This window comes from Oratosquilla oratoria, chromosome 42, assembly GCF_046742065.1.
Source record: "Oratosquilla oratoria isolate Oo_2021 chromosome 42, ASM4674206v1, whole genome shotgun sequence".
NCBI classification, from domain to species: domain Eukaryota; kingdom Metazoa; phylum Arthropoda; class Malacostraca; order Stomatopoda; family Squillidae; genus Oratosquilla; species Oratosquilla oratoria.
The window spans coordinates 35,370,583-35,385,582 of record NC_134818.1 but is presented as its reverse complement, the minus strand read 5'-3'; the positions used below and the strand labels follow the sequence as shown (position 1 = coordinate 35,385,582).

Genomic DNA, 15,000 nt, shown 5'->3' with positions numbered 1-15,000 from the left:
AGACGTACAAAGAAAAGAAAAGAGAAGTAAAGCAAAAGGTAAAGGAGGCAAAGAGGAGAGCAGATGTGAAATGGGGTAGGAGTATGACAGAAAATTTTGAAAGTAATAAAAAGATGTTTTGGAAAGAAATTAAGAGAGGAAGAGGAGGCGAATCAAGTAGGGAAGAAAAGGTAAAAGGTACAGATGGAGAGTTGATAATGGAAGAGATGGCAGTGAGGGGAAGATGGGCAGAATATTTTAGGGAGTTGCTGAATGTGAAGGAGGATAGGGAAGGAAAGATAGCTGCAGTGGGAAATACGAAGAAAATGAGAGTGATGAGTGAGGAGAATGGAGGAGAAATAAGGAAGGATGAGGTGAAGGCAGTTGTAAAGATGATGAAAGCAGGTAAGGCACCTGGTCTGGATGGATGTCATGCAGAATGTCTGAAAAAGGGAGGTTCAGTGATGGTGGACTGGTTGGTGAGATTATTTAATGTTTGCTGGAGAGAGGGTAGAGTACCGGAGGACTGGAGTAGTGCCTGTATAGTTCCTCTTTACAAGGGAAAAGGGGACAAGTGTGAATGTAGTAATTTCAGAGGGATTAGCCTGTTGAGTGTAGTAGGGAAGGCTTATGGGAGAATCTTAATTGAGAGGATTAGGAGAGGAACAGAAGGAGTAATTGGTGAGGAACAGTGTGGATTTAGGACGGGTAGAGGTTGTGTAGATCAGATCTTTGTGGTAAGACAGATATGTGAGAAAGCTATAGGAAAGGGGAAGGATGTTTTTTGGGCTTTTATGGATCTGGAGAAGGCTTATGATAGGGTAGACAGAAAGGCACTGTGGGAGGTTATGCAGATTTATGGGATAGGAGGAAAGCTTTTGGGAGCTGTCAAGAGTTTTTATGTGAGTAGTAGAGCATGTGTTAGGATTGGAAATGGAGAGAGTGAGTGGTTTGAAGTAAAGGTGGGACTTCGTCAAGGATGCGTTATGTCGCCCTGGCTGTTCAACTTGTACATGGATGGGGTGGTGCGAGAGGTGAATGCTAGGGTAGTGAGTCAGAGATTGGAGATGGTTAAAGAAAATGGAGAAAAGTGGGAGGTGAGCCAGCTGTTGTTTGCGGACGACACTGCGCTTGTGGCAGGGTCAGAGGAGGGATTGAGGAAGCTGGTGGCAGAGTTTGGGAGAGTATGTGATAGAAGAAAGCTAAAGATAAATGTGGGTAAAAGTAAGGTGATGAGATGTACAAGGGGTGAAAGTGGCAGTAGACTGGAAGTGAACATTAAGGGAGAGCGACTGGAGGAAGTGGATAGTTTTAGATACTTGGGTGCAAGTGTGGCAGGAAAAGGTGGAGTGAAGGTGGAGGTAGAATGTAGATTGAGAGAAGCGAGTAAATGCCTTGGTGGTTTAAAGAGTGTAATGAGAAATAGACATTTGGGAATGGATGCGAAGAGGAGACTGTATGAAGGAGTGATTGTGCCAACAGCACTGTATGGGGCAGAAACGTGGAACATAAGAGAAGAAGAGAGAAGGAATTTGAATGTGTTTGAGATGAGGTGTCTGAGAAGTATGGTGGGGGTTACTAGGCTAGATAGAGTGAGAAATGAGGAGGTGAGGAGGAGAACAGGGGTGAAAAAGGATTTGGGAGAGAGGGTTGATGAAAGAATATTAGGATGGTTTGGACACATGGAAAGAATGAGTGAAGAAAGACTAGTAAAAGAGGTATGGAAGGCAGATGTGGAGGGAGTGAACATGAGGGGACGTCCTAGGATGAGGTGGATGGATGGGGTGAAGGGGGCTTTGGGGAAGAGGGGAATGTCTGTTGAGGAAGGAAGGGAGAGGACGGAAGACAGAGGTGAGTGGAGAATGGTTGTATATGGATGATGTTGTGACTGCATGAGGAGGAATGGGCGGGGGGGTGGGGTAGTATGTGTGAGTAAATTTTGACGCAGCCCGAAGGGATTTCTCCCCGTCCTCTCCTTATATGCAAAGGGGGACGGAGAGGGGGGGTCGCCGATTGAATGAAGCGGCCTTGCTGTGGATGTACTGTGTCTTGCGACACTGCTTCTGACCCAGGGCGGTGGGCAGGGTGCAGGGATGACCCGTCATCCAGGAGGTGCTCAGATGAGGGGAGGGGTGTGGAGTGTATTTAGGGATGAAATGGGTGGGAGTGTTTTTATGCCTTTCCCTTTTTGGCTACCTCCCTTGGAAGGGGGAAAAAGCCTTGGTATATGTATGTATGTATGTATATGTTCCAGTTTTTTTTTAATAATCTTTTGTGTGATACTTTGTCAAAAGCTTTTTGTAAGTCCAGGAAGGCACAATCAGCCCATCCATTCCTTTCTTGCACTCCCCATCCATTCCTTTCTTGCACTATGTCTTTTAATCTTGAGTAGAAACATATTAAGTTTGTGGTACATGATCATCCTTGTCTGAACCCAAATTGTCTTGGGTTTATTATATTGTTGTCTTCCAGGTGTTATACCCATCTATTCTTGATGATTTTCTCACAAATTTTGGCTATAGTGCTTGTTAGTGAGACTGGCCTATAGTTAGTTGGTTCTTCCTTGTTTCCTTCTTTATATATTGGTACAATGTTAGCATTTTTCCAGTCTTTTGGTATTTTTCCTTCTTTGAGTGAGCAATTTATTATGTCATGTATTTTGTCCGTTAGTTCTTCTTTGCATTCTTTTGTGTTTGAGATGAAATGTCTGAGAAGTATGATAGGGGTTACTAGGCTAGATAGAGTGAGAAATGAGGAGGTGAGGAGGAGAACAGGGGTGGAAAGGGAGCCGGGAGATAGGGTTGATGAAAGAGTATCAGGATGGTTTGGACACATGGAAAGAATGAGTGAAAAAAAGATTAGTAAAAGAGGTGTGGAAGGCAGAGGTGGAAGGGATGAATATAAGGGGGCATCCTAGGATGAGGTGGATGGATGGATGGATGGGGTGAAAGGGCCATTAAAAAAGTGAGGAATGTCTGTTGATGAATAGTTTCCCACACAGAGTTGTTGATACCTGGAACAAATTGAATGAGGAAACAGTGAGTGCAAAAACTATACAAGAATTTAAGATCAAACTGGATGCTGAAAGATACCAAAGTGGGTCACAATGAGTATAGCTCTCTTCCCATAAAATACAACTAGGTAAATACATCTTCCTTCCCAGTTTCACCCTCATCCACACTAACCTTGAAGAAACCATGCTTATCTATCTCTTCACTTACTAGTGTAGCCACCCCTTCTCTCTGTCATCCTCTCTTCACTCCTGAGAACCTCCCAGCTACACCCCCAAACTCAAACTTGCCCCTCCCTCTCACTCATTGTCAATACATTGATCTTTCTTCTGACAAACATACTGCCTGTCTCTTACCTTTTACTCTCATCTGTACCACATCCATGCACATTAAAAAAACCCAAACCTTAGAATACTGGTTGGAAAACTCCTAGACCTTCTTATGCCTTTACTTTTTTTTTAGGAATGTCCCCTTTTGGGCTACAGGGAGAAGGATGCCTAGTCCTAATCCCCATCCCATTTTTGTTGCCTCATACGACTGAAGTGGGAAGACTTGGTGGCAGTATTCTTTCCCCCTCTTGTAAGGGGGAAAAAGCCTTTGGTATATATATGTAGTACCTTTCTTGTTGCCATTTTTAAAACCTTTGAAATTCCCCACCTACATTTAAAGATGGAACCCTGAGGAGCTGGCAAACCAGCCCTAATAAGACCTCCTTTTTTTTTTTTGACTGTATTTCCTCCCCCTTTTCACATATGAAGAGCTGACAGCCAGTGACTGCTCCTGTCGTCCTCCTACTACTTTTAGCTGGTGACTTATGAACAGTTCCACACTAATACAACACAGACAACAGTCCAAAGTCTTCCCAGAGATATGAAGGAGGGCCCAAGGACTATTGCCAGCCACTTTGGGGCTGTGGGTTTCCAATCATTGGAACTCAAAGCAATTATTTTTATTATTGGGGAGTGCTTCTTTTGTGATCTGTATGTACATATATAGTGCTAAACTTAGTATTATTTCACTGTTATGCAGGCCTGCACAGTTGACAACAGTGGGTAAGCGAGCATGCTTGTGGCTCCAGGAACTTTTGATGGATGAAAGAGCCCTCAGGAGAGCTAAGGAAGACTTGCAATTTCGGGGCGTGAAAGGAACTACAGGGACACAAGCATCATTCCTACAACTCTTTGAAGGTGAGTCATTGGTTACATATTAAATAAAAGTAAGTGTAGAAATGTAATGTTAAACAGAGTCACTGTATGTAAAAATAACCATTCACTGGGTAAAATAGATGGACAAGAAAATAATGAAAATGTAAACAAAAAACAAAATTCAAGGACACTGACTTGTTTCTAAAACATTTGCCTAAGTAAATTATGATTACAAGAATATGTTTTTTTTTTTTTTTTTTTTTTTTTTTTTTTTTTTTTTTTTCCTCCATCAGAAGCAGATTTCCTTGTATATAGAGGGTTACCAATCCTAGGCCATATAGGCAGGTCTATTTGACCTAAAGAATTAGACTGTACTGGAAGATATAACTTATTTCTGTGTCCCCTCACAAAGTTCAGTTTAAGCCATGCTGTACTGCTTTTGATCCTGGCAATGTGACAGAAGACAGAATGACCCTTCATCCTCAAAGTGCTGAGATTTGGGGGTGGTAGATTGGGTTTTAATTCGTTTCTGATGTGGTTGTGCTTTGACACCCCCACCCCATCATTTTCCCTTGTATGGAGCAATGGGTGTTTCTGCCTCAGATGCAGAGGCAGTGCAGGATTAATCCCCAGTAAAAGTAAGGTGATGAGATGTACAAGGGGTGAAAGTGGCAGCAGACTGGAAGTGAGCTTTAAGGGAGAGCAACTGGAGGAAGTGGATAGTTTTAGATATTTGGATACAAATGTGGCAGGAAAGGGAGGAGTGGAGGTGGAGGTAGAATGTAGATTGAGAGGAGTGAGTAAATGCCTTGGTGGATTAAAAAGTGTAATGAGAAATAGACATTTGGGAATGAATGCTAAGAGGAGATTGTATTACCTAGTAATTACCCAGTTGTAATATAGGGGAAGGGAGCTATGCTTGTGGTGACCCGTCTTTGTATCTCTCTGCATCAAGTTTTATCTTAAAATCTTGTATACCTTTCCCTGTGGTGGGGGAAAAGAATACTGCCACCAAGTTTCCCACTTGGATCGTAAGAGGCGAGAAAAAAGGGACGGGGAGAGGGACTAGGCATCCTTCTCCCTGTAGCCCCACGGGGCACACATCCTAAAGAGAAAAGTGAAGGCATAAGGGGTGCTGGAGGGCCTCGGGCCAGCACCCTAAGGTTTGGGTCTTTTAATGTGCGTGGATGTGGTACAGATGAGAGTAAAAGGGAAGAGATAGGTAGTATGTTTGTGAGAAGAAAGATGGATGTGTTGGCTTTGAGTGAAACTAAGTTGAAAGGGAAGGGTGAGTGTAAGTTTGGGAGTGTAAGTGGAGGTTATTAGGAGTGAAGAGAGGGCGAGGGAGGGAAGGGGTGGCTATTCTAGTAAGTGAGGAGATAGGTAAACGTGTAGTGGAGTGGAAGGAGGTTTCCTCAAGGATATTGTGGATGAAGGTGAAACTGGGAAAGGAGATGTGGGTCTTTGTAAGTGCATATGGGCCTGGCAGTGAGAAGAGCGTGGAAGAAAGGGAGGCCTTTTGGATAGATTTGAATGAGTGCATAGAGGGTTTAGGAAGAAATGTCAATGTAATAGTACTGGGAGACCTTAATGCTAGGGTAGGAAATGGTCCAATCGATGGAGTGGTTGGGAAGTGTGGAGTTCCAGGAAAGAATCGTAGTGGAGAGTTGATGGTGGAAATGTGTCTAGAAAGAGAGTTGATGATAGCAAATACAGTGTTTCGGAAGAAAGTTAAGCATAAGTACACATGGGAGAGGGTGGTGGAGGGAAGGGTGGTAGATAGAGCGCTAATGGATTATGTAGTGGTAAATAGGATTATGATAGGAAGAGTTAAGGATGTACATGTGCTAAGGGGAGAGGGTGGGGGAATATCAGATCATTTTTTGGTGGAAGGTAAGCTGAGAGTGGAGGATAGATGGAGAAAGAGGAAAGGGACAAAAGGTAGGGAGGTTCTTAGAGTGAACTCCTTGAATGAAAAGGAAAAGGAGAAGGAGTAGGAAAAGAAGCTGAAGGAGGAGTGGGAGGGAGTAGAGATGGGTGTGGAGGAGGAATGGGGATGGTTCAAGGAGGGAGTCTTAAAGTGTGCAAGGATGGTGTGTGGAACAAGAAGGACAGGGGGAAATAGAAGAAAGGGTTGTGAATGGTGGGATGAGGAAACAAAGAAGGTTGTAGAAGAGAAGAAGCGAGCATTCACAGATTGGTTACAAAAGAGGACGGGGGAGTCATATGAGACGTACAAAGAAAAGAAAAGAGAAGTAAAGCAAAAGGTAAAGGAGGCAAAGAGGAGAGCAGATGTGAAATGGGGTAGGAGTATGACAGAAAATTTTGAAAGTAATAAAAAGATGTTTTGGAAAGAAATAAAGAGAGGAAGAGGAGGCGAATCAAGTAGAGAAGAAAAGGTAAAAGGTACAGATGGAGAGATGATAATGGAAGAGATGGCAGTAAGGGGAAGATGGGCAGAATATTTTAGGGAGTTGCTAAATGTGAAGGAGGATAGGGAAGGAAAGATAGCTGCAGTGGGAAATGCGAAGAAAATGAGAGTGATGAGTGAAGAGAATGGAGGAGAAATAAGGAAGGATGAGGTGAAGGCAGTTGTAAAGATGATGAAAGCAGGTAAGGCACCTGGTCTGGATGGATGCCATGCAGAATGTCTGAAAAAGGGAGGTTCAGTGATGGTGGACTGGTTGGTGAGATTATTTAATGTTTGCTGGAGAGAGGGTAGAGTACCGGAGGACTGGAGAAGTGCCTGAATAGTTCCTCTTTACAAGGGAAAAGGGGACAAGTGTGAATGTAGTAGTTTCAGAGGGATTAGCCTGTTAAATGTAGTAGGGAAGGCTTATGGGAGGATCTTAATTGAGAGGATTAGGAGAGGAACAGAAGGAGTAATTGGTGAGGAACAGTGTGGATTTAGGACAGGTAGAGGTTGTGTAGATCAGATCATTGTGGTAAGACAGATATGTGAGAAAGCTATAGGAAAGGGGAAGGATGTTTTTTGGGCTTTTATGGATCTGGAGAAGGCTTATGATAGGGTAGACAGAAAGGCACTGTGGGAGGTTATGCAGATTTATGGGATAGGAGGAAAGCTTCTGGGAGCTGTCAAGAGTTTTTATGAGAGTAGTAGAGCTTGTGTCAGGATTAGAAATGGAGAGAGTGAGTGGTTTGAGGTAAAGGTGGGACTTCGTCAAGGATGCGTAATGTCACCCTGGCTGTTCAACTTATACATGGATGGGGTGGTGCGAGAGGTGAATGCTAGGGTAGTGGGTCAGGGATTGGAGATGGTTAAAGAAAATGGAGAAAAGTGGGAGGTGAGCCAGCTGTTGTTTGCGGACGACACTGCGCTTGTGGCAGGGTCAGAGGAGGGATTGAGGAAGCTGGTGGCAGAGTTTGGGAGAGTATGTGATAGAAGAAAGCTAAAGATAAATGTAGGTAAAAGTAAGGTGATGAGATGTACAAGGGGTGAAAGTGGCAGTAGACTGGAAGTGAACATTAAGGGAGAGCGACTGGAGGAAGTGGATAGTTTTAGATACTTGGGTGCAAGTGTAGCAGGAAAAGGTGGAGTGAAGATGGAGGTAGAATGTAGATTGAGAGAAGCGAGTAAATGCCTTGGAGGATTAAAGAGTGTAATGAGGAATAGACATTTGGGAATGGATGCGAAGAGGAGACTGTATGAAGGAGTGATTGTGCCAACAGCACTGTATGGAGCAGAAACGTGGAACATAAGAGAAGAAGAGAGAAGGAGTTTGAATGTGTTTGAGATGAGGTGTCTGAGAAGTATGGTGGGGGTTACAAGGCTGGATAGAGTGAGAAATGAGGAGGTGAGGAGGAGAACAGGGGTGAAAAAGGATTTGGGAGATAGGGTTGATGAAAGAATATTAGGATGGTTTGGACACATGGAAAGAATGAGTGAAGAAAGACTAGTAAAAGAGGTATGGAAGGCAGATGTGGAGGGAGTGAACATGAGGGAATGTCCTAGGATGAGGCGGATGGATGGGGTGAAGGGGGCTTTGGGGAAGAGGGGAATGTCTGTTGAGGAAGGAAGGGAGAGGACGGAAGACAGAGGTGAGTGGAGAATGGTTGTATATGGATGATGTTGTGATTGCATGAGGAGGAATGGGCAGGGGGGTGGGGGTGGGGTAGTATGTGTGAGTAAATTTTGACGCAGCCCGAAGGGATTTTCTCCCCGTCCTCTCCTTATATGCAAGGGGGGACGGAGAAGGGGGGTCGCCGATTAAATGAAGCGGCCTTGCTGTGGATGTGCTGTGTCTTGCAACACTGCTTCTGACCCAGGGCGGTGGGCAGGGTGCAGGGATGACCCGTCATCCAGGAGGTGCTCAGATGAGAGGGAGGGTGGGAGGGGTGTGGAGTGTATGTAGGGATGAAATGGGTGGGAGTGTTTTTATGCCTTTCCCTTTTTGGCTACCTCCCTTGTAAGGGGGAAAAAGCCTTGGTATATGTATGTATGTATGTTTGATACATACTGTTTCGTTGTCTAATTTGTTCCATGTATTTATTGCTCTGTGTGGGAAGCTGTTCCTTTGAAGAAGTGATTGTGCCAACAGCACTGTATGGGGCAGAAACATGGAACATAAGAGAGGAAGAGAGTAGGAGTTTGAATGTGTTTGAGATGAGGTGTCTGAGAAGTATGGTAGGGGTTACTAGGCTGGATAGAGTGAGAAATGAGGAGGTGAGGAGGAGAATGGGGGTGGTAAGGGAGTTGGGAGATAGGGTAGATGAAAGAGTATTAGGATGGTTTGGACACATGGAAAGAATGAGTGAAGAAAGACTAGTAAAAGAGGTATGGAAGGCAGATGTGGAAGTAGTGAACATGAGGGGGTGACCTAGGATGAGGTGGATGGATGAGGTGAAAGGGGCTTTGGGTAATAGGGGAATGTCTGTTGAGGAAGGACAGGAGAGGACAGAAGACGGGTGAATAGAAAATGGTTGTGTATGGATGATGTGATGCATGAGGTGGAATGGGTGGGGGATGAGGGAGTATGTGTGAGAAAAAATTGACACAGCCCAAAGGGATTTCTCCTTGTCTTCTCCTTTTCTGCATGGGGGAACGGAGAGGGGGGGGTCACCGGTTTAATGAAGCAGCCTTGCTGTGGATATGCTGTGTCTTGCGACACTGCTTCTGACCCAGGGTAGTGGACAAGTTGTAGGGATGACCTGTCATCCAAGAGGTGCCAAGATAAGAAAGAGGGTGGAGGGGAGCGGAGTGTATTAGGGATGGAATGGGTGGGAATGGTTTTTATGCTTTTGTTTTTTTAGCTACCTCCCTTGTAAGGGAGGAAAAAGCCTTTGGTATATGTATGAAGTAAAGATGTTTTACATACATATACCAATGGCTTTTCCCCCCCTTACACGGGGGGGGGGGGTAGCCAAAAAGAAAAAGGCATAGAAACCACTCCCACCCATTCCATTCCCTACATATTCCACTCCCCTCCATCCTCCTCCCTCCCTCTTATCTTGGCACCTCCTGGATGATGGGTCATCCCTGCATCCTGTCCACAGAAGCAGTGTCGCAAGACACAGCACATCCACAGCAAGGCAGATTCATAAATTCGGCGACCCCCCTCTCTGTCCCCTCGTGCAGAAAAGAAGACAGGGAGAAATCCCTTTGGACTGCGTCAAATTTTTTCTCATACCTACTTCCTCACCCCCCATCCCCCACCCACTCCCCCTCATGCATCACAGCATCATCCATACACAACCCTTCTCCATTCACCCCTATGTTCTGTCCTCTCCCGTCTTTCGTCAACACACATTCCTTTCTTTTGTAATGCCCCTTTCACCCCATCCTTTCACCTTTCATCCTAGGATGCCCCCTAATACTCACTCCTTCCACCTCTGCCTTCCATACCTCTTTTACTAATCTTTCTTCACTCATTCTTTCTATGTGTTCAAACCATCCTAATACTCTTTCATCAACCCAATCTCCCAGCTCCCTTTCCACCCCTGTTCTCCTCACCTCCTCATTTCTCACTCTATCTAGCCTAGTAACCCCTATCATACTTCTCAGACATTTCATCTCAAACATATTCAAACTCCCTCTCTCTTCCTCTCTTATGTTCCATGTTTCTGCCCCATACAGTGCTGTTGGTACAATCACTCCTTCATATAACCTCCTCTTAGCATCAATTCCCAAATGTCTATTTCTCATTACATTTTTTAATCCACCAAGGCATTTGCTTGCTTCTCTCAATCTACATTCTATCTCCACCCCCACAACTCCCTTTCCTGTCACATTCGCACCCAAGTATCTAAAACTATCCACTTCCTCCAGTCTTTCACCCTTAATGCTCACTTCCAGTCTGCTGTCACTCTCTCCCCTTGTACATTGCATCACCTTACTTTTACCCACATTATCTTCAGCTTCCTTCTTTCACACACCTTCTCAAACTCTGTCACTAACTTCCTCAATCCCTCCTGTGATCCTGCTACAAGCGCAGTGTCGTCAGCAAACAACAATTGGCTTATTTCCCACTTTTCTCCATTTTCTTTAACCATCTCCAACCCCTGACCCACTACTTTTGCACTCACCTCTTGCACCACCCCATCCATATATAGATTGAACAGCCAGGTCGACATAACATATCCCTGACGAAGTCCCACCTTTACCTCAAACCATTCACTCTCTCCATTTCTAATCCTAACACAAGCTCTACTACTCTCGTAAAAACTCTTGACTGTTCTTAACCGCTTTCCTCCTATCCCATATATCTGCAATACCTCCCACAGTGCCTTCCTGTCTACCCTGTCGTAAGCCTTTTCCAGATCCATAAAGGCCCAAAAAACATCCCTACCTTTTCCTATAGCTTTCTCACATATGTCTTACCACAAAAATCTGATCTACACAACCCCTTCCTGACCTGAAACCACACTCTTCCTCACCAATTACTCCCTCTGTTCCTCTCCTAGTCCTCTCAATCAAGACCCTCCCATAAGCCTTCCCAACTACACTCAACAAGCTGATCCCTCTGAAACTACTACACTCACACTTGTCCCCCTTTCCCTTGTAAAGCAGAACTATACAGGCACTCCTCCAGTCCTCCGGCACTCTACCCTCTCTTAAACAAACATTAAATAACCTCACCAGCCAGTCCACCATAACTGTACCTCTTTTCTTCAGACATTCTGCATGGCATCCATCCAACCCAGGTGCCTTACCTGCTTAACCACTTCAGTACGGGACTTAAATCTCGCGGGCAGCAGCCAATGCCAGCCGTATGACGTAACGTAATAATATTCGCATCATAAAATATAGTCACCGCTTATATCGATCGTTCTCTCTTTCACCCGCGAATTTTGAAAACCACAGAGAATGGGATTCAGGGCGCATTTGGGAGAATGTAAAAACACAGGGGCGACTACAATAAATATAATCGAGACGCCGATATGGCAGCGTCGCGAATCCACTTGCTCCTCATGACGCCTACGTGTGCGGCACCGTATGGAAGGGGTTAACTGCTGCTTTCACTTCATCCTTCCCTATTTCTCCTCCATTTTCTTCACTTGTCACTCTCATTTTCTTAGATTTTCTTAGAAATTGAAAGAGGAAGAGGAGGCTAATCAAGTAGAGAAAAAATGGTAAAAGGTGCAGATGGAGAGATGATAATGGAAGACATGGGACAAGGAAGATGGGCAGAGTATTTTAGGGAGTTGCTAAAAGTGAAGGGGGAGAGGTAGGGAAAGATAGTAGTAGTGGGATGCACTAAGAAAATGACATTGATGAACGAGGAAAATGGAGCAGAAATAAGGAAAGATGGAGTGAAAGCAGTTATTAAAATTATGAGAGCAGGAAGGCACCAGGGTTAGATGGGCATCATGTGGAGTCTAAAAAAAGAGGTAAAGTGATGGCAGACTGGCTGGTGAGGTTACTTAGTTTTTTTTTCTAAAAGAGGATAGAGTGCTGGAGGAGTGGAGATGTGCCTGTATAGATCCACTTTACAAGGGAAAAGGGAACAAATGTGGGTATAGTAGTTTCAGAGGGGCGACTACAATAAATATAATCGAGACGCCGATATGGCAGCGTCGCGAATCCACTTGCTCCTCATGACGCCTACGTGTGCGGCACCGTATGGAAGGGGTTAACTGCTGCTTTCACTTCATCCTTCCCTATTTCTCCTCCATTTTCTTCACTTGTCACTCTCATTTTCTTAGATTTTCTTAGAAATTGAAAGAGGAAGAGGAGGCTAATCAAGTAGAGAAAAAATGGTAAAAGGTGCAGATGGAGAGATGATAATGGAAGACATGGGACAAGGAAGATGGGCAGAGTATTTTAGGGAGTTGCTAAAAGTGAAGGGGGAGAGGTAGGGAAAGATAGTAGTAGTGGGATGCACTAAGAAAATGACATTGATGAACGAGGAAAATGGAGCAGAAATAAGGAAAGATGGAGTGAAAGCAGTTATTAAAATTATGAGAGCAGGAAGGCACCAGGGTTAGATGGGCATCATGTGGAGTCTAAAAAAAGAGGTAAAGTGATGGCAGACTGGCTGGTGAGGTTACTTAGTTTTTTTTTTCTAAAAGAGGATAGAGTGCTGGAGGAGTGGAGATGTGCCTGTATAGATCCACTTTACAAGGGAAAAGGGAACAAATGTGGGTATAGTAGTTTCAGAGGGATCAGTTTGTTGAGTGTAGTTGAGAAGGCTTATGGGAGGGATTGAGAGGATTAGGAGAGGAACATAGAGAGTAACATAGAGAGTAATTGATGAAGAATAGTGTGGGTTTAGGACAGGTAGGGGTTACATAGATCAGATTTTTTTGGTAAGGCAGATATATGAGAAAGCTATAGGAAAAGGTAAGGATGTATTTTGGGCCTTTATGGATTTAGGAAAAGCTTATGACAGGGTTGACGGGAAGCAACTATAGGAGGTATTGCAGATATATGGGATAGGAGGAAAGCTGTTAAGAGCAATTGAGTTTTTACAAGAGCAGGGCAGTGGACAAGGTGCAGGGATGACCCGTCATCCAGGAAGTGCTAAGATAAGAGGGAGGGTGGAGGGGTGTGGAGTGTATTCAGGGATGGAATGAGTGGGAATGATTTTATGTTTTCCTTTTTGACTACCTCCCTTGTAAGGGGGAAAAAGCCTTGGTATATGTATGTATGTAGTAGAGAGTGTGTTAGGATTAGAAATAGAGTGAGTGTTTTGAGGTAAAGGTGGGACTTCACCAGGGATGTGTTATGTTGCCTTGGCTGTTCAATTTATATATGGATGGGGTGGTACAAAAGGTAAATGCAAGAGTAATGGGCCGGGGACTGGAAATAGTTCAAGAAAATGGATAGAAATGGGAGATAAGCCAGTTGTTTGCTGATGACACTGTGTTTGTAGCAGGATCAAAGGAGGGATTAAGGAAGTTAGTGACGGAGTTTAGGAGGGTGTGCAAAAGAAGGAAGTTGAAGATAAATATTGTTAAAAGTAAGATGATGATATGTACATGGGGAGAGGATGGCAGCAGACTGGAAATGAGTATTAAGGGAGAAAGACTGAGGAAAGTGGATAGCTTTAGATACTTGTATGGAAATGTGGCAGGAAGGGGAGGAGTGGAGGTAGAATGTAGATTGAGAGAAGCAAGTAAATGCCTTGGGGGGTTAAAAAGTGTAATGAGAAATAGACATCTGGGAATAGATGCTAAGAAGTGATTGTATGAAGGGGTAATTGTGCCAATGAGATGCCTGGGAAGTATGGTAGGGGTTACTAGACTGGATAGAGTGAGAAACGACGAGGTGAGGAGGAGAGCATGGGTGGAAAGGGAGTTGAGAGATATGGTGGATGAAAGAGTGGTGGGATGGTTTGGAAACATAGAAAGAATGAGTAAAGAAAGATTAGTAAAAGAAGGGTGGAAGGCAGAGGTAAAGGGAGTGAACATGAGGGGACAACTAAGGATGAGATGGATGGATGGGGTAAAAGGGGCATTAGGAAAGAGGGGAATGTCTGTTGAGGAAGGAAAGAAGTGTAGAAGGTAGGGGTGAGTGGAGAATGGTTGTGTATGGATGATGCTTCGAAGGGAGTGGGTTGGGGGATGGGGGTCAGGTGAGGAAGTATGTGTTAATGATATTTTGATGCAGCCCGAAGGGATTTCTCCCTATCTTCTCTTTTTCTGCATGAGGGAATGGGGGGGAGGGGTCACCGATTAAATGAAGTGGCCTTGCTGTGGATGTGCTGTGTCTTGCTGCATTGCTTCTGACCCAGGGCAGTGGGCAAGATACAGAGATGACCCATCATCCAGGAGGAGCCAAGAAAAGAGGGAGGGAGGGGTGGTGAATGGGATTGGAGTATGTGGGAATGAAATGGGTGGGAGTGGATTTATGCCTTTTGACTTTGGCCACCTTTGTAAGGAGGAAAAAGCCACTGGCGTATATATATATATATATATATATATATATATATATATATATATATACATTTATATATATATATATATATATAATATATATATAAATATATATATATATATAAGAGACTGGGTGGAGGAAGAATAAGCGAAGATGGGCTGGAACTTTTTTTATTGCTTATACGTTTCGACCGACTCGGTCTTCTTCCGTAAGCTGTCTACAAACAGTTTGGACCACACATTTAATACATCTGAGGACGGGAACATGGACAGGTCATCCCGCTGGCTGTCTGGGGATTCCCTTTCCTGTATCATGCATACGTTTCCCAATTGTATTTATAATTAATTTACTTGCTGCATTTGACAAACAAGCAAAACCTTCCCTGTCATTGATATTTTCATAATAATTAATGTAGGCAGCTTCAACAGTCTTCCTCATGTCTCTTCTTAATCCCGTGTGTAAAACCTTGACTCCATCCCAGTGGGGCAAATGTCCAGATTGGTCAGCATACTGGACGAGTGAGTTGGAT

The 15,000-nt window shown here is 44.1% G+C and overlaps 1 protein-coding gene across 2 annotated transcripts in view; it reads left to right on the top strand.

Moving 5' to 3' along the window:
• Positions 1 to 15,000, top strand: part of Adsl (adenylosuccinate lyase) — an 80,332-nt gene that overhangs the window by 10,873 nt on the left and 54,459 nt on the right. For both annotated transcript variants that reach the window (XM_076179448.1, XM_076179449.1), the window contains exon 5: positions 4,020 to 4,177. In XM_076179448.1, the coding sequence (XP_076035563.1) occupies positions 4,020 to 4,177 (158 nt within the window). The remainder of the gene's footprint in view (positions 1 to 4,019; positions 4,178 to 15,000) is intronic.